We start from the raw sequence: 27,473 nt of genomic DNA, 5'->3' as shown, positions 1-27,473 counted from the left end.
TTTGTTGCTGCGCAGGGGCTCCCTCTAGTTGTGGCGAGTGGGGGCCACTCTTTGTTGCCATGCACGGGGTTCTCATAGCGGTGGCTTCTCCTGTTGCAGAGCACAGGCTCTAGGCGTGTGGGCTTCAGTAGTCGAGGCACATGAGCTCTGAAGCACAGGCTCAGTAGTTGTGGCGCCCAGGCTTAGCTGCTTCGCAGCATGTGGGATCTTCCCAAACCAGGGCTCGAACCCGTGTCCCCTGCATTGGCAGGCAGATTCCCAACCACTGTGCCACCAGGGAATCCCCCACTTAATGTTTTATTAAATACTTTATTGTTTTGCTACAAGGTCTTCTTTTCTAATCATTTTAACAGCTGCCTCATCCACTGAGCAAAAACACCATGATTTATTTATGCTTTCCTCAATAAAACACTGAGCCTGTTTTTATCTTTGTATGCACTCTCATATTTTTCTTAGAAACCAGTGTTTCTGTTTCCTGTCTACTTCCCCACACTTTGTTATTCTAATCATCAATACTGACAATTATTAGTCTAGATGCCATTTGACTTCCCTCCCTCCACTCCTGGCTACAACTTTCCTGTTTTAAAAGAGGGGAGAAATCATCTCTTAAAAGTGAGAAATCCAGTATCACTAAAATAACGTGAGAAAACAAGTAAAATAATTTAGCATTAGGTCATCATAGCTGCAATTTCCAATCTCATCTTTTCCATTAAAAACTCCTATTTTCTGGGACTTCCCTGGTGGTGCAGTGGTTAAGAATCCGCCTGCCAATGGAGGGGACATGAGTTCAATCCCTGGTCCGGGAAGATCCCACATGCCGCGGAGCAACTAAGCCCGTGTGTCACAACTACTGACCCCACGTGCCCCAACTACTGAAGCTCACACGTTCTAGGGCCCACGTGCCGCAACTATTGAGCCTGTGTGCTGCAACTACTGAAGCCTGGGCGCCTAGAGCCCGTGCTCTGCAACAAGAGAAGCCACCGCAATGAGAAGCCCGCACACCGCAACAAAGAGTAGCCCCCACTCGCCACAACTAGAGAAAGCCCGTGCACAGCAACAAAGACCCAGTGCAGCCAAAAACAACAACAACAAAAACAACAAAACAAAACTCCTATTTTCTTATGGGCAACAGGGAAATATTTCTTATCCATTGCCCTATCACTTACTTGGTAATCAGTTAAACAATGTATGACATTTAGCTAAAAGACTTAAAAACAGCATTTTTTAAATCTTTCAGATTAAAATGTTTTTATACAAACTTTTTGTGTAAAGTTATAGAAATACTTTGTCTGACAAGAGCAAACACACATCAACTGGTTACAGGACCAGTGCTATGGGTCAGCCTTTCAGTTATTATAAGATACTGAATCATATCACAGATTTATTCTGGACTTTGAAAATTAGAGTACTTTGTAATGACACAACAATATAGTGTTGCTGTGCTTTTTATCGAGATACTTGTATTTATTATAGCTTTTTTTAAAAAAGAATGGAAAAAGTCTTCAAAAATTCTGAAATTCGGTATTTTCCTCATTGCAAAGATTGTCTCATTTGAGAAAATTATGGAATAATATCAGTGAAAACAACAAGGTTGCAATCACATCCATGAGCTTTAAGCTTGCAGTAAGAATTCAAGCCCAGATACTTTCTCATGCCATAATAGATTTAAAACCACTACTCAATCAAACTACCTAGTAAGCACTGATGATTTTCCAGACACTGTTAGTAATGGGGATTTAAATTTGAAGGAGACCAAGGTGCATCCCTCAGGGCATAAGTGAGCTAGATGTAACAGGCCAGGGCCTGTAGAAGAGGAAACAATTAATCCTACAACAAAAGATTCAGAGCAACAAAGACAAGGAGATATTTAGCTGTGACTTGAAATATGAGGCCTTTGTTGGAGGAGAGAAAGAATGTGGGGGTTACTGGCATTTCAGTGAGAGCTAACAGCATAAACAAAGAAGAGAAGTATACCACTTTCACCTACTCAAAACAAGAGAAATGCAAATCAAAACTATGCTGAGATAACACTTCTCATCTCTCAGATTGGCAAAAATTCCTAAATGTAAGAACATGTGCTGTTGGCAAGGCTGTGGAGAAAAAGATGGACTTACACGCTGCTGGTGGGAGTGTAAATGGTACAACCCCTGTGGCACTGGGGCAATATCTAAAAAGAATCCAGGGCATCCTGAGGGATGGGGTCTGTGGGGGTAGGAGGGATCAGGAATGAAGGTGAAAGAGAGGCAGGGGTCAGATCGATAAGCAACACCTTGTCTGGCTAACTACATTATCCAGGAGGCAGTGATAGTTAGTAAGGTTTTTTCAAAGCAAACTAGGGACATCAACAGGGCGGTTTTTTAAAATGATGACTTAAACTCAAATTTGCTTATGATTAAAAGGAATAATGGGGAGGACCTTCAAGATGGCAGAGGAGTAAGACGTGGAGATCACCTTCCTCCCCACATGTACATCAAAAATACATGTACAGGGCTTCCCTGGTGGCACAGTGGTTGAGAGTCCGCCTGCCAATGCAGGGGACACGGGTTCGTGCCCCGGTCTGGGAAGATCCCACATGCTGCTGGGCCCACATGGCTGGGCCCGTGAGCCATGGCCACTGAGCCTGCGTGTCCGGAGGCTGTGCTCCGCAACGGGAGAGGCCACAACAGTGAGAGGCCTGCGTACCACAAAAAAAAAAAAAAAAAAAAAAAAAAAAAAACATCTACACGTGGAACAATTCCTACAGAACACCTACTGAACACTGGCAGAAGACCTCAGACTTCCCAAAAGGCAAGAAACTCCCCATGCACCTGGCCGTGTGGCTGATAGGGTCTTGGTGCTCCGGCTGGCTGTCAGGCCTGAGCCTCTGAGGTGAGAAGGCCAAGTTCAGGACATTGGACCACCACAGACCTCCTGGCTGCACGTAATATCTATCAGCGAGAGCTCTCGCACGTATCTCCGTCTCAACACTAAGACCCAGCTCCACACAATGACCAGCAAGCTACAGTGCTGGATACCCTATGCCAAACAACTAGCAAGACAGGAACACAATCACACCCATTAGGAGAGAGGCTGCCTAAAATCGTAATAGGTGCACAGGCACCCCAAAACACACCACTGGACGCAGTCCTGCCCACCAGAAAGACAAGATCCAGGTTCATCTACCAGAACACAGGCACCAGTCCCCTCCACCAGGAAGCCTACACAACCCACTGCACCAACCTTACCCACTGGGGGCAGACACCAAAAATAACAGGAACTACGAACCTGCAGCCTGTGAAAAGGAGACCCCAAACACGGTAAACTAAGCAAAATGAGAAGACAGAAAAATATGCAGCAGACGAAGGAGCAAAGTAAAAGTCCACCAGATGAAACAAATGAAGAGGAAATAGGCAGTCTACCTGAAAAAGAATTCAGAGTAATGATAGTAAAGATGACCCAAAATCTTGGAAACAGAGAAAATACAAGAAACGTTTAACAAGTACCTAGAAGAACTAAAGAGTGAGCAAACAAACAATGATGAACAACACAATAAATGAAGCTAAAAATTCTCTAGAAGCAATCAATAGCAGAATAACTGAAGCAGAAGAACGGACAAGTGACCTGGAAGATAAAATAGTGGAAATAACTACCGTAGAGCAGGATGAAGAAAAAATGAAAAGAATTGAGGACAGTCTCAGAGACCTCTGGGACAACATTAAATGAACCAACATTCGAATTACATGGGTCCCAGAAGAAGAAGAGAAAAAGAAAGGGACTGAGAAAATATTTGAAGAGATTGTAGTTGAAAACTTCCCTAATATGGGAAAAGAAATAGTCAGTCAAGTCCAGGAAGCACAGAGAGTCCCATACAGGATAAATCCAAGGAGAAACACGCCAAGACACATATTAATCAAACTATCAAAAATTAAATACACAGAAAAAAAATTAAAAGCAGCAAGCGAGAGCAACAAATAACACACAAGGGAACCCCCATAAGGTTAACAGCTGATCTTTCACCAGAAACTCTCCAAGCCAGAAGGCAGTGGCAGGATATATTTAAAGTGATGAAAAGGAAAAACCTACAACCAAGATTACTCTACCCAGCAAGGATCTCAATCAGATTCGATGGAGAAATTAAAACCTTTACAGACCAGCAAAAGCTAAGAAAATTCAGCACCACCAGACAAGCTTTACAACAAATGCTAAAGGAACTTCTCTGAGCAGGAAACCAAGAGAAGGAAAAGACCTACAAACAGAAACCTAAAACAATTAAGAAAATGGTAACAGGAACATACATATCGATAATTACCTTAAATGTAAGTGGATTAAATGCTCCAACCAAAAGACACAGACTGGCTGAATGGATACAAAAACAAGACCCATACATATGCTCCTACAAGAGACCCACTTCAGACCTATGGACACATACAGACTGAAAGTGAAGGATGGAAAAAGATATTCCATGCAAATGGAAATCAAAAGAAAGCTGGAGTAGCAATTCTCATATCAGACAAAATAGACTTTAAAATAAAGACTATTACAAGAGACAAAGCAGGACACTACATAATGATCAAGGGATCAATCCAAGAAGAAGACATAAGAATTGTAAATATTTATGCACCCAACATAGGAGCACCTCAATACATAAGGCAAATGGAAACAGCCATAAAAGGGGAAATCGATAGTAACACAATCATAGTAGGGGACTTTACCACCCCACTTTCACCAATGGACAGATCATCCAAAATGAAAATAAATAAGGAAACACAAGCTTGAAATTATACATTAAACAAGATGGACTTAATTGATACTTATAGGACATTCCATCCAAACAAAATACACTTTCTTCACAAGTGCTCATGGAACATTCTCCAGGATAGATCACATCTTGGGTCACAAATCAAGCCTTGGTAAATTTAAGAAAATTGAAATTGTATCAAGTATCTTTTCCAACCACGATGCTATGAGACTAGATATCAATTACAGGAAAAAAACTGTAAAAGATACAAACACATGAAGGCTAAACAATACACTACTAAATAACCAAGAGATCCCTGAAGAAATCAAAGAGGAAATCAGAAAATACCTAGAAACAAATGACAATGAAAACATGACAACCCAAAACCTATGGGATGCAGCAAAAGCAGTTCTAAGAGGGAAGTTTATAGCAATACAATCCTACCTCAAGAAACGAGAAAAATCTCAAATAAACAACCTAACCTTACATCTAAAGCAATTAGAGAAAGAAGAACAAAAACTCCCAAAGTTAGCCTGAGGAAAGAAATCATAAAGATCAGAGCAGAAATAAATGAAGGAAACGATAGCAAAGATCAATAAAACTAAAAGCTGGTTCTTTGAGAAGATAAACAAAATGGATAAACCATTAGCCAGACTCATCAAGAAAAAAGAGAGAAGACTCAAATCAACAGAATTAGAAATGAAAAAGAAGTAACAACTGACACTGCAGAAATACAAAGGATCATGAGAGATTACTACAAGCAACTCTATGCCAATAAAATGGACAACCTGGAAGAAATGGACACATTCTTAGAAAAGCACAATCTTCCAAGACTGAACCAGGAAGAAACAGAAAATATAAACAGACCAATCACAAGCACTGAAATTGAAACTGTGATTAAAAATCTTCCAGCAATCTGGGGTTCCCTAGTGGCGCACTGGTTGAGAGTCCGCCTGCTGATGTAGGGGACACGGGTTCGTGCCCGGTTCAGGAGGATCCCACATGCCGCGGAGCAGCTGGGCCCATGAGCCATGGCCGCTGAGCCTGCGCATCCGGAGCCTGTGCTCCGCAACAAGAGAGGCCACAGCAGTGAGGGGCCCGCGTGCCGCAAAAAAAAAAAAAAAAAAAGTTTATTAAAAAAAAACCTCATTAGGGAGAGTAATATATGTCTAGCAGCAATAAGATAAATACCTTAAACATTTTTCTTGAAATTTTTAGTAATTTAAAATATTTCAACTGTTATCATTTTTTCAGAAAAGACTTCCCTCCCCTCTTCCAAGAAAAGAGTTCTCAGGTGAATTTTTAACCCCCCTCTCTTCTACATCCTCTCCTCTGACTTAAAAGTTATTTTCCCTCCCCTACTCAAGACCTATATTCCTAGAGTGAAGCAATCTGGCGAAATCTGACAAAAGGTGGAGGGGTGGATGAGAGCTCTTCTAATCCTAGATTCTATAAACCCATCCTTACCTGCTGTGGAAAACAGGTGCGGACTGAGTGCTCTGTGTAACCAAAAGATGGCCCTTCAAAGACAGCTGTTGGGAGCTTCAGAACTTCCTTCAGAAACTGGTCAAACTTGCTAAATATCATTAAGCCATTGGAATCTGACATCTGGGAGAAAACATCTATGAGAACAAAACCAAATAAAGTCAAACTATAAGGAAATATCAACTCTTTATAAACAGCTCTATGTCATTTGTATACCAGTCCAAAAGCATCATTAAAAAGTACCATAAAGTTGTTATGACTTTTAGTTAACACGAATTCTCATTCTCATTAACACTGTGTGGTTACTTTGCTGATGAGGCCCCTCTTTCCCACCCACTTAATATTCTACCTAAACATCACATAACCACTCATGTACGTCTACCTACCTACTCTTTTCGAGCATACATAACTGGATAATGTATAACTTTTTATTTTATCTATTTACACCTCACTTTATTCCAAGAAGAATTTGTAGCAGCATATCTTTATCTCTTACATTTGTGTACGTATTTATATAAGACATATACATCTTTGAGTGTATGAATATATTTGCATATTGGTGATAGGGTATGAAAGAAATTGTATTGTATTTGCATATTATTATACTAATGATGTAATATATTCCTGTGTAGTATGTTTATTTAGAATATTCCATTTAGTAAGTTCCAGAGTAGAATAAAAAGAACTCATATAATCTCTTGTATCACAAGATACTCTGATACTATAAAATCCTATTTTTATATAAAGTCTGACCCAAGCAGCTAGAAAGACAGTTCCAGTAATACTACTATTTCTTTATCTCCTCGTAGAGAGTTTCCTATCTCCAGTTAGTTATTTCTCTCTTCTCACCCATAATTGGGGAGAAAAAGAAAAATAACCAGGAGCTCAAAACAACTTGACAACTTTAACCTAAGCTTTCTTTTCAAACTATTCAGCTTTCTTACAAACAAATCAGTGAGTTAAATATGCAGAGAAAAATAATTTCCTGAGGCCTTTCCAAACATGGCACTTTTCAAAATCATATTCTGGGCTTCCCTGGTGGCACAGTGGTTGAGAGTCCGCCTGCCGATGCGGGGGACACGGGTTCGTGCCCCGGTCCGGGAAGATCCCACATGCCGCGGAGCGGCTGGGCCCGTGAGCCATGGCCGCTGAGCCTGCGCATCCAGAGCCTGTGCTCCGCAACGGGAGAGGCCACAGCAGTGAGAGGCCCGCATACCACAAAAAAGAAAAAGAAACAAAAATCATATTCTATATATTCATAATGAACAGATATATTAGAAATACATATGTATCCCAAAGCACCAGGTATAGGAAAAAACCACCATTAAAATACATTAATCAAAGAAAGATAAAATTTAGATCATCAGGTCCACGGGGTAACTTTTAAGGCATTAGAAAACAGGAAATTATCAAGGAATGAAAATCTCCAGTACATTCCTCTCATGAGAGCTGCTAGCTTGTAGTTGAGGGAAAAGTATTAAATACCCATGAGGTGGGGAAAATCCAACAAGAGGCTAAAAGAAGTATGGTCCTAGTAGAAAGTAAAATCAATTAATTAACAAATACATACTAAGTTCTTACTAAGTAGTCCAAGTGCCAAGTACTCTGCTAGGTGTTTTGAAAAACAACAAAGAAGTATGATACATGGTCCTTATCCCCCCCAAGAAACTTTCAACATAGCTGGAAAAAATAAGATACACATGAAGCAAAGAAGAATAAAGCACTAAGCTGACTCTAAATAGAACAGAAAGAAGGGAGGCATAAGATATTTGTTAAACCTCCCCATTTGCCTGGCACCACAACAGGTAACTATGGCTGAGTCTGCTGTAGACACCCAGTATTCTTATCTCCTTCCTTAGTAACAGAACACTCATTTTATTTTGTGCAGCAATGTACCCAACTAAGAGATTAAACTTTGAAGCCTTCTTCTAACAAGTTGCAGTCATATGACTAGGTGTCTGGACAATGAGACTATAAGCAGAAGGGTTGTGAGAGACTTCCTAGAAGGCTAGTTTTAGGCAGCTTTTTAAAGAAAGCTGACTGCACTGGAAATAGACCCTTTCTTCCTTCCTCCTTTTGCTATCTGGAATGCAGCTATGATGGCTGGAGCTTCCAGCAGCCACCTTGGACTATGTGGTAATCTCAACTTTTATGTAGAAATCATACACTAGAATGATAGAAAAGGAAGATATAGAAAGCCTGGGTCCCAGATGAACATGAAACTATCATACCAGCCCTGGACTACATACTCCTGGACTTCTTTTATATACGAGAAAAATAAACTTCAACTTTTGTTTAAAATACTGTTACCTTGGTTTTTGTTTTCATGTAGCAATCCCCAATATTAAGTACTACTATAGTTTACTAAACATTACCTCATTTTACTGTCACAAAAAGGTGTGTATGTACACATGTGTATGCACATAATTGTTAAATTTTATAGATAAGGAAAGTAGCTTAGAAAGGTTAACTTTCTTAAGGTCAAAAGTTACTAAGTGGCTAAATCAAGATTTAAACCCACACTTATCCGACTGCAAAGACATTCCATTACATCACACTTCTTCAAAATATAGTGCAGAATAGACACAAAAACACATAGGGGGCTTCCCTGGTGGCACAGTGGTTGAGAGTCCACCTGCCGATGCAGGGGACACGGGTTCGTGACCCAGTCCAGGAAGATCCTACATGCCGCGGAGTGGCTGGGCCCGTGAGCCATGGCCACTGAACCTGCACGTCTGGAGCCTGTGCTCCACAACGGGAGAGGCCACAACAGTGAGAGGCCCACGTACCGCAAAAACAACAACAACAACAAAAATAAACAAACAAACAAGAAATTTAGAAGCTTGGCCTTGAAAAATAGAATTTGGAATGATGAGGTCAAAACAGCTGGGGGGTGGGGGTCTGGGGACACAACTAGAGAAGAACAAGAAAAATAAAACGAATGAATAAATATAACAAAACAGAAACAGACTCACAGATACAGAGAACAAACTTGTGGTTACCAGTGGGGAGGGGCAAGATGGGGGTAGGGAATGAAGAGGTACAAACTACTATGTATAAAATAAATAAGCTGCAAGGATATACTGTACAACACAGGGAATATAGCCAATATTTTACAGTAACTTTAAATGGAGTATAATCTCTAAAAATATTGAATCACTATGTTGCACACTTGAAACTAATATAATATTGTAAATCAACCATACTTCAATCTAGAAAGAAAAAAGGAGAGTAGGATAAAAGTCTCTGTGGCAGGAATTTATAGAGTGTGTCTGTTAGTGGTGGCAGGCAAGAAACAGTGCATCAAAGAGAACATTCTATGATAATTTATATTGTGACGTAAAGGTAAATAGAGATTGAATAAGAAAAGTATGTTATCGGGCTTCCCTGGTGGTGCAGTGGTTGAGAGTCTGCCTGCCGATGCAGGGGACACGGGTTCGTGCCCCGGTCCGGGAAGATCTCACATGCCGCGGAGCGGCTGGGCCCGTGAGCAACGGCCGCTGAGCCTGCGCGTCCGGAGCCTGTGCTCCGCAACGGGAGGGGCCGCAACAGTAAGAGGCCCGCATACCACAAAAAAAAAAAAGAAAAGTATGTTATGAATGAAAACTTTGAAAGAGGAAACAATTTGGATTTGGTTTAAAAATGCTGAAGCAGGGAAGAAATATTTAGAAAGTTAGGTTTCAAGAAAATTAGAATGTTAATGATTGGCAGAATGAATAAAAGAGGAAGAATAAGATTGGCGACATCAACTAGAAAACCCTGTAAATAATGCACAAGTAAGAAAGTGAGAGTCAGAATTACAGGAGTGACAGTATGGAGGGGAGGGCTTGGTCAACTCCAAGACATTTCAATGCAGGAAACTGAAGATGATGGCAAACTGGATTAGAGAATAAAGGAATTTCTAAAATTAGGATTATTTTAAGCTTCTAGCTCAGAAAAATGCTGACAACCCTGACTGAAATAACCAAATTGAAGATAAAGACACTTAGCTTCGAACATAACTGTATTTGAACTAATCAGCAAATCTCCAAGTAGAACCATCCTGCAGGCAGCTAGAAGCAGAGTACTGGGCCGCAGCTCGAGACAGCAGATACAGAGTTTTGAAGACACTGCCAATTATGTGAATAACTGATGCCCTTTGAAGGAGGGAAGAGCATCATGACTTAATTTTCAAATAGCTGGCTGCTGTTCTCATAATGAAGAAAATCATCATCCATTAAATCTGAATGAAAACTAAGGGGAAATATGGGATGTGGCAGACACTGCAAGGTGCCTACTACTCAGTATCTATTTTCCCATTTTCACTCCCGAACTGAACTCTGATTAGAATGGCAATGTGTTCCCCTTAAAAATTACTTCCCAGACTCTTGTGCACGTCGTAATTCTGAAGTGAATTTGTGGAAAAGCTTTTGCTTTCCTGATAGAGGCATCTCTTTCTTCTTTCTACTTAAAATGAGAATAAGGCACAGTAAAGAGCAGTCACTTATAATCCTAGGAGGAAAGCCATATGGCAGAGCAGGAAGACAGGAGGAACCCAAGTCTCTGAGGACATCCCTGAGTCATGGTACCAACCTTGAACTTGCCAGCCTCTGAATTTATTGTTGCATGAGAAAAATAAATCCCAATGGTTTTATGCCACTGTTAGTCAAGTTTTCTGTTGCCACTCAATGTATTCATAATGGAGAAACTAGCAAGTTAATGGTAGAAATATTCAAGACCAGAGACTTCAGCTGCCAAGTATATATTGATAAATACACATATGTATAGCTTCCAATCACAAAAACATACGTGTATACATGCACACCACCAAATCTATACCTAACTCATTCAGAGCAATAAAGGAGTGATTAGATAGTGAAATGACTAACTTCCCCCTCAAAAAAAGTATTACTTTCAGTTATACTTAGTTACTAGGTCATAAAATAGATTCAAAGTAGTAAAAAAAATTTTAATCAATGAAAAAAGAAACTATAACTTAATAGGCCCACATTACACTAGTAAGAGAACAAGCAGAAACATGTTTGTTGGTTGGTTGGTTTTAAAAGAAAAACTGGTAGACCTCAAAACTATTAAGTAATTACTTAGGAGTCATGACTTCTAGAGTTACTTGTTTAAAACAGTTTTTTTGTTTATTTTTAGATTAGGCTTCTCATATCTGTAACAAAAACACTGAAAATAATTGCTTATTTTTTATTGTAAATGAAATATAAAATGAATCTAAGTGTGATTTACTATATACATATAAAAATACCTTACCAAAGAAATAAATAAGAGACAATTTAATAAAAACATCCCCCAAATTAAACTAGTCCTTTAATTAAAGCCCTAAACCCTTCTGGCATTAAGGGAATAAACTGCTTCCCAGATCACTGGTTAATTTCCCCAATAATTCTCTTTCTATTTATACATCTCTGAAAGAAAGTATGCTAATTTCCCATTAGTTGTTTCCAGATAAAAATACAGGCTTTCTCCCTTGTGAAAAACCCACAATCAAGCCCTTACACGCACACGTGTACAAACTTTTTTAAATATTCTGTCCTTTGTGTAGTGGCAAAATTATGTTACTATTCTACCATCTTCACATATGTTTCAAATTTTTTTCTGGTGATAATGACCCTGGCTTTACTCAGTGCATCTATCCAATCCACTCGCCTCTCATCCCCACATGACCAACCATACACTTTTGAAAGATGATAGGGCTGTTTACAATAAAGACTCAAGTCTATAGAAAAGAAAGCCATTTTCTTCTATGTTAGTTTTCCTGGCAAACGTCTCTCATCTTCTCCTGTCATCTTTCTACCAATTGAGCAACCTAACCCACAAAAAATGTATACACATCTGCATGTTTATAAATATCTGTATGTAACTAAATCCAAGTGCATATTTTATTCCCAAACTCATGAATATTCCTACATCATTCATTAAGTCAGAGTGAGGCTGAAGGATGGGATTCAGCCATGCCTTGGGCTTCTAGCGTTGATTGAGTCCGAACTACCTTAGACAAGTCTCCAGGCCTTCCTTGGTTTTTGTTTATCTTTTTCTTTTTCATAAAATGCAGATGTACAACTCATTTCTCACTTGCTTCTAGCTCTAAAACATTTTGGTTATATGAGAAATGTGAAATATGGGCAAGTATTCAGATTAAAGAGTCACTTCAGGCTAATGAAGTGAAGAGATGATTAACAGAAACCAGTCAGGATAAATACGCAGTGACAGGTGGTTAGAAGACTGTAAGAGAGGATGCTAAATTTTGAACAGGTGAAACTGCTTAATTATAACTTCAAAGGTTGGCTCCCTACAGTCTGTTAATGAAACATCAAGGAAGCAAACAATTGAAATGTCAGAACTGCCAGTTCTGAGAAAAAACACCTCAGGTCATCTTTTCTCTGGCTGCACAAAGTGTGGTCTATCAAAAACACGCAGAAGCGCTTCCCTGGTGGCGCAGTGGTTGAGAGTCCGCCTGCCAATGCAGGGGACACGGGTTCATGCCCCGGTCCAGGAGGATCCCACATGCCGCGGAGTGGCTGGGCCCGTGAACCATGGCCGCTCAGCCTGCGCTTTTGGAGCCTGTGCTCCGCAACAGGAGAGGCCACAACAGTGAGAGGCCCGCATACCGCAAAAAAAAAAAAAAACACGCAGAAACAATAAGTAATATAAATTATTATTATAAAACCATTTTTATGCTATAACCCAGAGAAAACACCTAACAGTGTTATCATTTTGGTATATTTCTTTCTTTTCCTATGTGCATAATAAATTTTTATTTAAAACTATATTACATTTATGCATTTTGATCTGAAGCATATTTTTAAAGGCAGTATATTCAATCGTGTCAGTATCCCAAAGTGTAACTGAGCTCTCACTTTTGGACACTAAAGCTGTTTTAAGTCTTCATATATTATAAAAAGTGTTGCAGCAAATATATGTAAAACCTAGGGTACACCACTGATTAATTCCTCATGATAAACTCAAGAAGCAGGCTGAGTCACTGGATACAAATATTCTTATAGCCTTTCTGACACTCCGTTAGACTGCCCTTCAAAATGGTGGCACCAGTTTTCTAAAGGATTTAAAAATAAATTGCATGAATCATCTGCTCCTATCTTTCAGTGCAAGACAGACGGGGTTTGCGTAAGAGATAAGTTTCTTAGAAAACAGCAGAATTAGACAAAGTAAATAAATCACATAGTCAAATTAGCTGATAATTAGTATGGTTTAATAAATAATGGGTTTTACAGTCTGTAAGTTTTGTTTCTCTGAGTTATTTTTTGGGTTTCTGACATTGATGAGTTTTCATCATGCTGATAATCAAAGTCTGTACTCTGATTATAAATCACTGGTATTTAGAATCCTGACTTAAGTTGCCTTTGAATCTAGGATACAGTCCCTAATAGCCACAACAGTTAACTATTTATCTATAAATGAATGATATCTGGGGACAGAAACTCTCTTAAGAGAGACCTGAAAAGTCTAATTAAGAAATGTTTCTGGACTTCCTTGGCAGTCCAGTGGTTGGGACTTTGCCTTCCAATGCAGGGGGTGCAGGTTCGATCCCTGGTTGCGGAGCAAAGATTCCACACTGCCTCATGGCCAAAAAACCAAGACGTAAAACGGAGGCAATATTGTAGCAAAATCAATAAAGACTTTTAAAAAAACGGTCCACATCAAAAAAATCTTAAAAAAGAAAATGTTTCAAACTAAAAACACAAGTATTGGTTAAGACATTTTAAATGCCATCTTGACACTAAAACACGCAAACAAAGACAGATCAAGGAAAAAGGGGAAAAAATTAAAGGAAAAAATTCTAAAGTAAGAGGTAAAAAGCAAAAAGATAAAAGTAGAAATGCTGAGGCATATTCCATAAATTAGAAAAATCTAACTTAATGGGAACATTAACAGAGGTAACAGAAGTAGAGTCAGTGGGAGGAGGCTGCAGAAACTAAGAACAAAGACAAGGGAACAAGTAGGAAGAAAAAAGTGAATAAATGGTCAAATATCATTTTATGTTACAATACAGTGTTATAGCTACCTTCTTCTACACTATTATTCAGCCACCTCAACTAAGTAGGACATAGCTATGACTAGAAAGCAAGTGAAAAAGGATTCTCACAATAGCCAAAACTACCAAAGTGAGTGCTTCTCTCAATACGAGTAATCACTTCGTCCATACTCTAACAGAATAGAATGTTAAGAAGGCTGGTTATGTTTTCTCTGTCAGTAGCATATGAAAAGTACATCAGAAGCAAAAGGAGACTGCTTGAGACGGGTACACTGATAATACCATCACATTTACCAGAGATAAAGGACATGTACACACACATACACACGCATACACCATCACCACCACCACCAATGACAAAAAGTTCAAAAGCTGAAAAAACACAGCAGTCTGAAAACATGAGAAGGGACAAACAACCCAGAGCCTCACAATTAGCCCTAAATGCATCAGAGAATGACATCCCTAAGAGATGAAAAATATTTAAATTATGATCAGTGAGCTCTGTTTAAAACAGAAGGCACAGACCACACTTAAAGCAGTTTCCACCCTAGATGATTAAAACAAAAAAGTGGAGATAGGTTTCAATACCTGAAAGTGTTACTTAGGTTAAACATCTCACTCTCTAGTCAAGATAATTACAGTACAATAAAAATAATGAAACGGGGGGACTTCCCTGGTGGCACAGTGGTTAAGAATCCACCTGCCAATGCAGGGGACACTGGTTTGATCCCTGGTCTGGGAAGATCCCACATGTCACGGAACAGCTAAGCCCGTGAGCCACAACTACTGAGCCTGCGCTCTAGAGCCCAAGAGCCACAACTACTGAGCCCACGTGCCACAACTACTGAAGCCCGCGTGCCTAGAGCCCATGCTCTGCAACAAGAGAAGCCACCGCAATGAGAAACCCGCGAACCGCAACAAAGAGTAGCCCTCACTCACTGCAACTAGAGAAAGCCCACGCGCAGCAACGAAGACCTGACGCAGCCAAAAATAAATTAATTTTAAAAAATAATGAAACAGAGCAACAGATGGTAAAGAAACCTTAATTTTGAACGTGAAGAAGATAAAGAAACCAGATTTTAAATCTATCTGAATCATGTAAACATGCTATTAAGTGACCTAGTGTGGCTTGTATTTCCGTACACAATGTGTAACGATATGGTGTTGAGAGCACACTGACGTGTCACATTTGCCTACGTATGTGCACTTTTGTGCCACTTGAATATTGGTCACTTGTGCTCCTCTAAGAAATTCAAAAGCCACATAAATAAACAAAAAACCCACCTGCTATCACCTGGATCCCTTCAATACTTCACACAGAACTAGGATTTGCACCTTTTCACTAATAGTTACAACAGAGAGCTGCAGTAATTTTAGTTCTCAATCAACAATTTATATTTGGCAAAATTTTAGCACTTACTATGGGCCAGGTACCAGCTCTATGTAAATGTAGCAAATTTAATCATAGAAACTTAAAGAGTCCAGAATCATCTAGAATGTGCAGTTATATAATCAATTTTCTATTTCCAACCAGTTTCTCCACTCCTAATAAAAATGGCAATGTATATTTCTTTATCTGTTATCATCATCGTTAAAAAACAGACAAAAATCCCAACTTTCTTTTTCTCTGTGAATGAGATATAATTTTATCTGTATTATATTATCATCCTCAGAAAAACACCATGTTAGAACTAAGAAAATGTTAAGAAATTTCAGCCCAAAAGAGTAATATTTTGAGATACCATGTGAAAAAAACTCAGAAGAGTATTTAAATAAAACTATACTTTTTCTTCTGCCAAAACTTTGTTTTACAATGCAGCTGATTTTGAAATGAGATAACCAGATAACACTGACCAAATATACTAAGACCTTTCTTTAGACATCTAAATCTATATCTAGTGAGCCTTCTAGCTTTCTAACTTTTAATGTCATGGTAACACGTAAGAAAAAGCACAGAAAACAAACATGCACCCATGAAGTAATCTTGCCCAAAAGCTTGTACTTGAATCTGTTGAAGGCTCTGTATCTTTCAATTAAAACAAAAAATGTAGGGCACAGAGGAACATCATGGGGATGCAATCATCAAAATCTAGTCCATGAGAAATGCCACAAGACAGATGACCCAGTTTCTTCAACAAATCAATTCACAGGTTTTCTCAGCACTTCATGAAAACCCACAGCTTCAATCTCACCTCTGTGAAACCTGCTAGAGTTTCTTACTCCATGGATACTCGTATTAGGGCACTTTGAATGTGTGTCTCCCACTACAGGATGAGCATAGTAGAGTACAAAAGAGTAGCTTAGAAAGGGCTCTGCAGCTACAGCCTGAGTTGAAATCCCAGCTTCGCCCTCTCAGTTAACTCATCTATAAAACAGAGAAAATACCACCTGCTGCTCAAAGAAATTTTAAGGATTCAGTGAGAAAATATATGTACAGCACCTAGCACAATGCTTGGCATATCTTAGGCAGTGAAGGACTGTCTAATGAGTGAATAAATGAAAATGATAAGCAGAAAAATTAAGTAACTGTGAATTTTATCTCCTTCAACTTCATCTAACCACCTTCTAATAGTATCTAGTGAACAGTAAAATGCCAAAATGGTAAACAGTAAGAAAAAAATTAAGGAAAGACAAGTGAATAAATAGGTTATCAATTTCTAAATAACTACACTTGAATCTAAGGTACTAAAAAACAGTTTAATCATAAGAAATACCACCTGATAAAGCATCGGGTGATTAAGAAAAGAGCTAAACTTGACCAAACCCGGTAAAAGTGATGAAATTTATTTTCTAATTAAAAGTGATCAACAAATCACCTTCAAGCATAATTTTTAACAATATGGAAAACATTTTTAAAGAAATTTTTAAATGTCCACATTACTATTCTGAATCTTTTCAGAGTTTTCTTGTTTTAACCTAAAAAAAATTTAAAAATTAAAAAATTAATTCAACCAACTTTTCCATCTGAACAGTAGGTGGCATAACTTACATACTCTGAGCCAGTTGCTGTAAAATGAGTGGTATGGTAGTAAAAAAAACAAAAAAGTTCAATAGACCATCATCCAAAATTCTGAAAACATTCATTTAAAAGTGTTTAAAAGTCCTAATTTGAAAATAAAATCTTTCAAATAATATAAAAATACTTACATCTCAATTTGTCCAGCATTTTTCCACCACACATGGTTGCTAACATAGCTTTAACTGAAAATACCGTCAACTTGCCTCGGCCCTCACTGCAAAATAAATTATATTAGAAATAATTGCTATCTGGAACCACAAAAGCAATCAAATGTATCACCAGTAAATTGATTCCTGCCCTTCTGTTACAATATTACCACATTTAGAAACCTTGCATTCTTTTTTTCCTTTACAGAATTAAGGCTTCACATATGCTATGTGAACAGTGTTAAAACTAACCTGGTTTATTTGGCAATGAGTTTAGAAACACCCTATAAAGCAACTTCTGTTGGCTTTGTAGGCAAAGGCCAAATGAATGAACCTAAAAAACATCCTACCAACTTAGCCCATTAAATCCACAGCTGAGGTGTTTAAGTATTCAAATCTGAGGCACCACCTGGTTTGAATAATAATTCAGAAGTGTGTTCTTCCATCAGGATATTATAACAACAGTTTATTGTTACGTACTAAGGCAACAGGATGCATGTTGCTATAAAGAGTTTATACTACCTTCATCTTTGCTTGTTTTCACTGTAACAACCTTTATGTTACCATGTGTTTATTCTAAGAAGTTCATCTGTCTCATCTGAGACATCTGTGTCAGATCTCCTGCCACCACTGTGAGAAAAGTGAAGGGGAAGGGACAGTATTATGAATTCTTCTTCAGGAACTAGAAAGATGAAATGTAGACCATAAATGAGCTACTCAAAGTGACGCTATACACCACCTGCAGAGCCAGGACAATAACAGCAAGGCCCCAACCCCTGTGGCCACTGCTCCAACCATTCAACTATGTCCTGGTTTCAGAGAAGATGAAAACTTCACTAGCCGGTTTTTAAAGTCACATATGTAAATTAACAATGGGCTTTTGTGTTAATTTTATAAAGCTTGTGCTTACAAAGTTTCACAGTGACTTAGAGTAAAATACCTTTGCAATAATGAGAACTATATCATCTTGGTTTTGAAAAGAAAATGTCATCCTATTTATATTTACTAATGGTCCTAAGAGTGTCTCCTATTTTCCAAACCTTCTTTTTGTATACAGTAAGATCACATCTGAAAAAGGGCAAATGGTCAACAAGCCAGAAACTTCTCAGGGAAAATACTGCCAGGAGACACCAATGTTTGTTACAGTTGATTTTTAACTATTACATCTCATTAAGTTTACTCATAAGATAAAACAGGAATTCCCCCAAAACTAGCTAAAATTAGAATGGGACTTTTAATATACATAGATCATCAGAAATACAGATTCTGTTCCATGTCTTATATAACACCTGGCAATATATCACCTGGAAATGATAAAAAATAGTCCTATGTCAAATATTCATTGCACAATATGAGCAACGTGAGTGTCTATAAAGAGCAACAACTGTGTTAAAAGTGATGGATTTCCAAGACTGATACAGACCTTTTACAATGGACATTTCTTTTTGGTCGCCAACCATCCAAACGCTGAGTCTACATTTAAGCACACCCTATCTTATATGACAAGTATACATCCCACTACCAAAGTATGAAGAAGGAAAAAAAAAAAACTTTCCCATCTTCCTTTGAAACTAAGACAGGGGAACATAATACAAGCTCCGCCAATAAGATGCACCGCTCTAGACTTCAAATAGAAAACAATTAACTTGTAGAAGTAAGAACTCCAAAGAATCCACGTGGCGAGGATGTCAGCAGTAGGAGCAGTTACATCCAGTGTCCTGAGAGCTGGGACAGAGATTCTCATGGCAGCAACCACAGCCCAGCATCAGTGGCTTTTGGAGCACAAGCAGCAGTATCTATGTCCAGCTTGGTGGCAGAGGGACTTCCTGAGACCAGTTTTGTGGTATGATTTTGAGCTTTGTTCTTGGCAGTGTGGTCATGAAGCCTACTTTCCCAACCTTCTTAGAAAGCTGACTGGTCACCCATATCCTTTTAATGAATTAGCTAGAGATGGTTCCTACTGCTTACAACTAAGAATTCTGATGGATGCAGCTTCTATCCTGAAGTAAAGTGGCCCAGAAAGATGAAGTGACAAAAGAAAGTATTCCTGAAGCTCAAAGCGAGAGTAAGCAAGCCTGATGACCAGCAGAGCAAGGATGAGGAGCAAGTGCTCACCAGCAGAAAAGTCAAGCCTTGCTGCACAGCTAACGACATTTTTTAAGGTAAACTTCCTCGAAACATTTTTTGCAGACACAGATTTCATGACTTAAGAATACCCAGGAAATTCCACAGGGGAAAGTAAAAACTAATCTTAAAAGAGATTTCCACAGAAATCAGGATACTGATTACCTCTGGGGGAAGAGAGAGGAGTTGTAACACAGAAAGGAGAACACAAGGGGTTTCTGGGGTGCTGACAACATTCTATTTCTTGGCCTCCGGAGTATTTATATGGATATTTGTTTTATAGCAATTCATTAAACTGTACTTTGTTTTAGGTATTCTTCCGTAGGTGTTTTCTATTTCTGAATAAAAACTGTTTTAAAAAATGAATCCCGGGACTTCCCTTGTGGTCCAGTGATAGAGAATCTGCCTTCCAATGCAGGGGACGTGCGTGCGATCCCTGGTCAGGGAACTAAGATCCCACATGCCACGGGGCAACTAAGCCCACGCATCACAACTACTGAGACTGCGCACCTCAACTAGAGAGCCTGCGTGCCGCAAACTACAGAGCCCACGTGCTCTGGACCTTGCGCACCACAACTAGAGAGAGAAAACCCCCATGCCACGACTAGAGAGAAGTCTGTGTGCCACTACGAAGAGCCCACGCCACAACAAAAGATCCCGCATGCCTCAATGAAGACCTCGCATGCCACAACTAAGACCCAATGCAGCCACAAAAAGAAATTTAAAAAAAAAATTTTTTTTTTAATGAATCCTGAGGGACTTCCCTGGTGGCGCAGTGGTTAAGAATCCACCTGCCAACGCAGGGGACACGGGTTCCAGCCCTGGTCTGGGAAGATCCCACATGCCGCGGAGCAACTAAGCCCATGCACCACAACTACTGAGGCTGCACTCTAGAGCCGGCGTGCCACAAATACTGAAGCCCGTGCGCCTAGAGCCCGTGCTCTGCAACAAGTGAAGCCACTGCAACGAGAAGCCCGCGCACCGCAACGAAGAGTAGCCCCCGCTCACAGCAACTAGAGAAAGCCTGTGCACAGCAGCAAAGACCCAACACAGCCAAAAATAAATAAATAAATACTAAAATTTATTTTTAAAAAAAAAGAATCCTGGGAAAGTGAGGGTTACCATTACTAGACAAAGGTAATGGTTTAAAGGAGAGAATAATGAAAGGGAAAAATACAGGCTAAAAAACATTTAAGATATATAAACTGCAATGCATAAAATTTTCCATAATGAAAATTTCCATAATAAAATATATAAAAAGAATTAAAACATTAAAAACCCCAAGGCCCTGGCCCCAGCTTTAGCTGTCTATTAATAGAAGACTGGCTATTAGGCTATCATAAAAAAGAATGATAAAAAAACACATAAAAGATAGAGAATTATATCCAAGATAGATTACTTAAAAAAAAAAAAAAAAAAGCAAGGCATGGGACAAAATAATTGCTAGAATGCAATCTAGCAATTATGTTAAAAAGGAGAAAGTAAGAAAATATTTTCATATATTTGTATATGCATAAGCTGTCTGAAAGGATACTGACAAAATAACATTAGTTGCATCCAGGGTCAAAAGCAGGCAGCCAAAGGAAAGCAATGAAAGAGTAGGCACTATTCACTTTATAAATATTAAATGTTTATACTAGAAGACAAGGTTCTTAAGCCAATAACCTAAGCTTCCATCTGAAGACTCAAGAAAAAGAACAGCAAATTAAACCCAAAACAAGCAAAAGGCAAAAAATAATATGAGTAAGAACAGAAATCAATGAAATTGAAAACAGGAAATCAATACAGAATATTAATGAAACCAAAAGCTGGTTCTTTGAATAAACCAATAACATCGATAAATCTCTACCCAGACTGACTAAGAAAAGAAAAGAGAAGACACAAATTACCAATATCAAAAATGAAAGAAGGGATATCACCACAGGTTTTCTAAACATTACAGAAATAATAAGGAAATATTACAAAAACCTTATGTCCATAAATTCAACAACTTAGATGAACTGGAGACACAAACTACTCCTTGAAAAATAGAAACTATTAAAGCTCACTCAATAAGAAATAGGTAGGGCTTCCCTGGTTGCGCAGTGGTTAAGAATCTGTCTGCAGGGCTTCCCTGGTGGCGCAGTGGTTGAGAGTCCGCCTGCCGATGCAGGGGACACGGGTTTGTGCCCCGGTCCGGGAAGATCCCACATGCCGCGGAGCGGCTAGGTCCGTGAGCCATGGCCACTGAGCCTGCGCATCCGGAGCCTGTGCTCCGCAACGGGAGAGGCCACAGCAGTGAGAGGCTCGCGTACCGAAAAAAAAAAAAAAAGAATCTGCCTGCCAATGCGGGGGACACGGGTTCAAGCCCTGGTCCGGGAAGATCCCACATGCCACAGAGCAGCTAAGCCCGTGCCACAACTACTGAGCCTGTGCTCTAGAGCCCACGAGCCATAACTACTGAGCCCATGTGCCACAACTACTGAAGCCCATGTGCCTAGAGCCCGTGCTCCAGAACCAGAGAAGCCATGACATTGAGAAGCCCATGCACCGCAACGAAGAGTAGCCCCCGCGTACTGCAACTAGAGAAAAGCCCACGTGCAGCAACGAAGACCCAACACAGCCAAAAATAAATGAATTTTTAAAAAAAGAAGAAACAGGTAATCTGAATAGGCCCATATCCATTACAGAAGTTGAATCTGTATTTTTAACCCTTCCAAAAGAGAAAGCTCCTCATTCAGAGAGCTGTACTGGCAAATTCTAAACATTTAAAGAAGAAATAATTGCAGTTCTACTCTCTTCCAGGGAATAAAAAAGGAGGGAACACTTCCCAATTCTTTTATGAGGGCCAGCATTATCCTGATAACAAAAACACATACATACATTACAACAAAAGAAAATAAGAAGTCGGTATCCCTCATGAACCCATACACAAAACCTTCAACAAAATGTGAGCAAATTGAATGTAGCACTATATATAAACGACTTAAAAATCACAACCCAGGGGGCTTTATCCCAGTGATGTAACACTAGTTTGACATTTGAAAATCAATCAGTACAAAGAGAAAAGCTATACGATCATCCAAATAGATGCAGATGACAATACTCAACATCCATTCTTGATAAATACTCTTGGAAAACCAGGAAAAGAAAAGAATTTCCTCAGTCTGATAATGGGCGCCTTCAAAAAAAAAAAAACAGCTAATAACATCATACTTAATGATGAAAGACTAAGTACTTTTCCACTGAGATCAAGAACAAGTCAAGGATGACTGCTTTCACTACTAGAATGCAATACCACACTGAAGAACACAGCTGGTGCAACAAAGTTAGAAAAAAATATAAATGCATACAGATTGAAAGTTTAAAAATAAAATTATCTACTCCAGACAATATGACCTTCTGTGTAGGAAATCCCAAAGAACCTACAAAATAAATATATAGAACCTACCAAAACACTACAATAAGGGACTTTAGCAAGGCTGCAGAATACAAGGTCAACATAAAAAAATTCAAATTTCTATAAATTAGGAAAAGAAAATTGGAAATACAATACCACCAAAAATGTGAAAAACAGATAAATTTTTTTTAAACTTATGTTCAAGATGTGTATGCTGAAAACTACAAAATACTGATGAAAGAAATCAAAGAAAATGTAAATAGATACACCATGTTCATGAAATGAAAGACAATATTGTTAAAATGTCAATTCTCCCTAAACTGATCAGAATCCTGTTATGATTCAATGCAATCCCAAATTCACAATAGGATATTTTTGTAAAAATCAACAAGATGATTCTTTGTATTTCCTAAGAGTTCTAGATCCAAATCTCAATAAGGTATGAGAATAGAAGATACTGTTCAGATGCCTAAACCCCACCCTGTTCTTGGTACTTTTAAAAAGTTCCTCATGTTATTTTAATATGCATCCAAAGCTAAGAACTACCAACACAGAGCTTCGAATGCAATTCTAAGACTTTGGCTTGTATTTCACAGGCAACAATAAATCAAAGGACATGACCAAAGATGAAAGAGAATTGATCATATTGTGTTTGTATAACTCCTTCTGGCTCCAAATCTCATGTTCTTCCTTCATAGAGACAAAATACTATCCACTCCTTGCTGCAAAAAAAGAAACTAATGTCATCTATGCAGACAAGACAGTGTGGCAGAGCCCAGCATACTGGCAAGAGACCCAGGTGAAAATCAACTCTGTAACTGAAGAAAGTGCTCGTCAGTAAATGCCATAAAACAGGTCTTAATGGGTCTATGACATCTTTACTTCTAAAAATTATTATAATAGCATTTAAACAGCACTTTTTCCAAATCTTCAAAATGCTTTAGAAACACTAATATTCTCAACACTTTGCATCTCTTATTCAAATATTCTTTAACTCAACTCTGTTGCAAATAATAGTCCTGGATTCAGAAAGTCTTACATTTAAATACAGAATAGCAGCTGTATTTCTCAACTGACCTGGATCAGCACTACACACCTGTGCCCTCCTCTACTCATTGGGCTTATTACTGGTCTCAACAGCTGGTCTCAGGTCAAGCAGTCTGTAGATGCATTAACAGAATAGTGCATTAACTCCTCAACTAATTATTATCAGTAACACGTGGCCCCTTAACTCGTCATCTCTCGTTATCTATTTTCCAACCACTTTCCTATTCACAGCAACCACACAGCAATCTCCACTCACAATCTCCCACCCAGCCAACGGTGGATCTTTTCTCCTCTCTGCCTGCATGCTCTTCTGAGTCTGCAAATGTATCTGCACTTAGCATTGCATGCTTCATTGAGGGTGAGGGGATATGCATCTGAGTGTCAATACGTAACCCAGTAGGATAGAGGGAATATATGTCAGGTTGCGGGTGCTTTAAGTATGGGGGAAAGGAGAGGTATCTGAGATTAAGGGTCATAGTAAATGTGAGGGGGATGAATCTGCAGGCAGGAGAGATTTGGAAATGATGCTTAGTGAACCTTTTTGTTTAAGAACCTGTTTATACATATGTAACTGTGCATCCTGAGAATGGGGGAATGGGCCTGAGCCCACTCTTAATTATGAACTCATCTTTCCCACTTATAATGCTTACCATCATTTACAACTTTAGGTTCACAGTTTCACCTACCAAAAGGTTTATTCACCCTTTGAAAGGAAATATTAATATAAACAAGTTAATAAATGATATATTTAAAGATACTCATAAATATTTATTAAAGATATTTATATAAAAATCTAAGTATAACAGCATGAAGACACAATCATCCAATAAAATTAGTGAATGGGTAGCCTCACAATTCTTCCTCAAATCATGTTATTTTTATTTTTATTCAAAAAGAAAAAAAGTTAGCTCCCTCCTTGCAACTATTTGCTTTGTAGGTCAAACTTCAGCATTTACTCCTTTGCTCTGAATGCTTTTCTTGGCATTGAAATCCCTCAGTCTACTTTAAGCCTAACTACAACTTCCTATAACTGCCCCCAAACACAGCAAAGCCAAAGTGGCGCTTTTACTTCTGTAATGTTCGGTTGGAGCTCTGCATTCTTCCTCTGCAATTAGAGGCAGTAGGGAGAAGCTGCAGTCACTTAGCAGCCTAATCCCCTATGATTCCGTCCTTTATATGACTGATGACTTCTTGGAAAAACTCATTCTTGATCCTTCCCACCATACATCTGAATTTAATCCACATACCCTGGTCAAGTTACATTTAAAACTGAATAGTCAGCTGCCCCTGGCCATCGCAAATATAACCTCACCAACATCCATGTTTTCAGTACTTCCAAAGTCAAGTCCAAGTTCATACCAGAATCAGTTCTCTTCAAACAAGATCTGGAAAGATCTTTAACCTGGTTTCATCATAAAAAATGTGAGTCACTTCAAATCTGGCCTAGCTGGAAAGTTGGGTATAACTTTTTTTTAAAGGTATTTAAGGTATAACACAATTAACAATGAATATTAACCCCTACAGAAAGATACTAAAATGAAAGGATAAACAGGTAATATGTGAAGATGACAGCAGAGAGGAAACTTATTATTTTAACCCCACCCACACAGAATCCTTCTGGGGAGCACCCTCCCTCAATAAGGAACATGATGATTCTCTGTCTCAGACTTCTCTGCATGATTCACCTCCATAGATCCATCATTTTAGAGTCTGACAATAAACCATGCCCATGACTTCTAAAGAGAGTTCTCATCACCCAACACTGAGAAAACACCATGATTAGCTCTGCGCCAAGCTAAGCAAGCAGTGAGTCCCCCTGAATAAACACTGTTGAGTTTTGACATGCAGGTGCCTTCAGAAGTCTCTGCACTCCTCACTTGTGCCGTCTGGATGGGAATTTGCTCATTTCAGTTTAGTAAAGTCTCAAATTTTTTGACATTTAAACTAACCCAGGGACTTCCTTGGTCGTCCAGTGGTTAAGAACCCGTGCTTCCAATGCAGGGGGCGGGGGTAGATGCCTGGTCGGGGAACTAAGATCCCACATGTCGCACAGTGTGGCCAAAAAAATATATATATATTTAAACTACTGTATATAAAATAGATGACCAACAAGGACCTACTGTATACCACAGGGAACTATACTCAATACCCTGTAATAACCTATCATGGAAAAGAATCTATAAAAAGAATGCATATATGTGTATATACGTGTGTCACTGAATCACTTTGCTGCACACCTGAAACTGGCACAACATTGTAAATCTACTATATTCAATAAAAAATTTTTAAAAATAAACTAACCCAAACTGGATGGTGTTTATAGCTTTGCACTATCTAATAAGAGCTTGCTATTCAAATGAATACTTTTGAAAACAGGACTGTAGGGAGCACTGTTTACTTAAGAAAACAAGCTGTTTCTACACTTTTGGCAAACAACTGTAAATGCTGTCAACCATAAATGAGTACTTCTCGCGTGAAAAATAGACTTCTACTTCAGAAACAGTATTACCAGTCCAATTATCGCATGTAGCTAAAAGTAATGAGAGCATTTCTCCTTGGTTTTCGAAAACTCGTATTTTTCCAATTAATCTTAATTTACAAAACTTCAGTGAATGGATTATGCAATAATCAACGGCAAATCAAGAATCCATTTGACAAATGTCAAACAGTTTAATCAAGTAAAATCAACACAGAATATTATTCAAATTTACCACAATCAGAATGCCTGCTAATTTTCATTTCAATCTTACAAATACTTACTAAGAATCCGGCATTATACACTTTGCTGTACAGCAGAAAATAACACAACATTGTAAAGCAACTATACTCCAATAAAAATTAAACAAAAAGAATCCAGCATTACATTTATTGAGGAATCAAAGAAATATAAGGTAGAATCTCTGCTCTCAAAGACTTTCAATCTTACTTGTATAATTACAAAGCAGTTGAGAGCATCATACATTCGAAAGTCAAAATAATGATACAGATAAGTACTACAGGTCATCTTAGGGATGAAAATGGGATTGGTGATTATAAGGAAGGCTACAGGGTAGGTAAAAACCAGGGGAGGTGGGGCAGGAGACCAACCAAAATACATGGAGAGAAGAAATGAGCACGTCATGTTGGAAAACCTGAAAAGTGCCTCAAGTAGCTTAATTAGAGTTTGGTGTGAGCAGGGAATTAAGGACTGACAGAAACTGAGGCATACAAACTTCATTCAAAAACCACAGGGAATCTTTGAGGGTTTCCGAGGTGGGAAGTTGCATGATGAAAATAGTGTCTTAATCAGATTACTTTGGAGGTGAGTACTGAATGGACTGGAGAAGTCTCTCTCTTACTTCCTCTCTCCTTTTCAGAAAAAAACAAAGACAAAGAAAAAGCAACACTCAGAAAAAGTATTCCTCTTGCCCTTTCTTTAAAAAAAAAATTATAAAAAGGAAATAATAAAATAAGACCAAAATAGCAATCCAAAAAATTTTTTTAAATCTGAAATATTAGCTAATGGTCAAACCCTTTGCAGGTCTGCATATCCTGAAACCAAACAGAGTCCTTTTTGA

General features: G+C 38.6%; 1 protein-coding gene across 10 annotated transcripts in view; it reads right to left on the bottom strand.

Moving 5' to 3' along the window:
- The window catches only part of DTNB (dystrobrevin beta), a 243,097-nt gene that overhangs the window by 160,345 nt on the left and 55,279 nt on the right, over window positions 1–27,473 (bottom strand). For all 10 annotated transcript variants that reach the window (XR_003795006.1, XR_003795007.1, XM_029232736.1 and 7 more), the window contains exons 5-6: window positions 17,349–17,434; window positions 6,185–6,339 (exon numbers count right to left, since the gene is read on the bottom strand). Coding sequence is in view for 8 of the 10 variants with exons in the window: in XM_029232736.1 (XP_029088569.1) it covers window positions 6,185–6,339; window positions 17,349–17,434 (241 nt within the window). In the remaining 2 variants the exon portion in view is untranslated. The remainder of the gene's footprint in view (window positions 1–6,184; window positions 6,340–17,348; window positions 17,435–27,473) is intronic.

The sequence above is a fragment of the Monodon monoceros genome, unplaced genomic scaffold (genome assembly GCF_005190385.1).
Source record: "Monodon monoceros isolate NGI ecotype Baffin Bay Population unplaced genomic scaffold, NGI_Narwhal_1 Super_Scaffold_19, whole genome shotgun sequence".
Lineage (NCBI taxonomy): Eukaryota > Metazoa > Chordata > Mammalia > Artiodactyla > Monodontidae > Monodon > Monodon monoceros.
The sequence above is the reverse complement of the archived record's forward strand: the minus strand, read 5'-3'. Positions and strand labels throughout refer to the sequence as shown.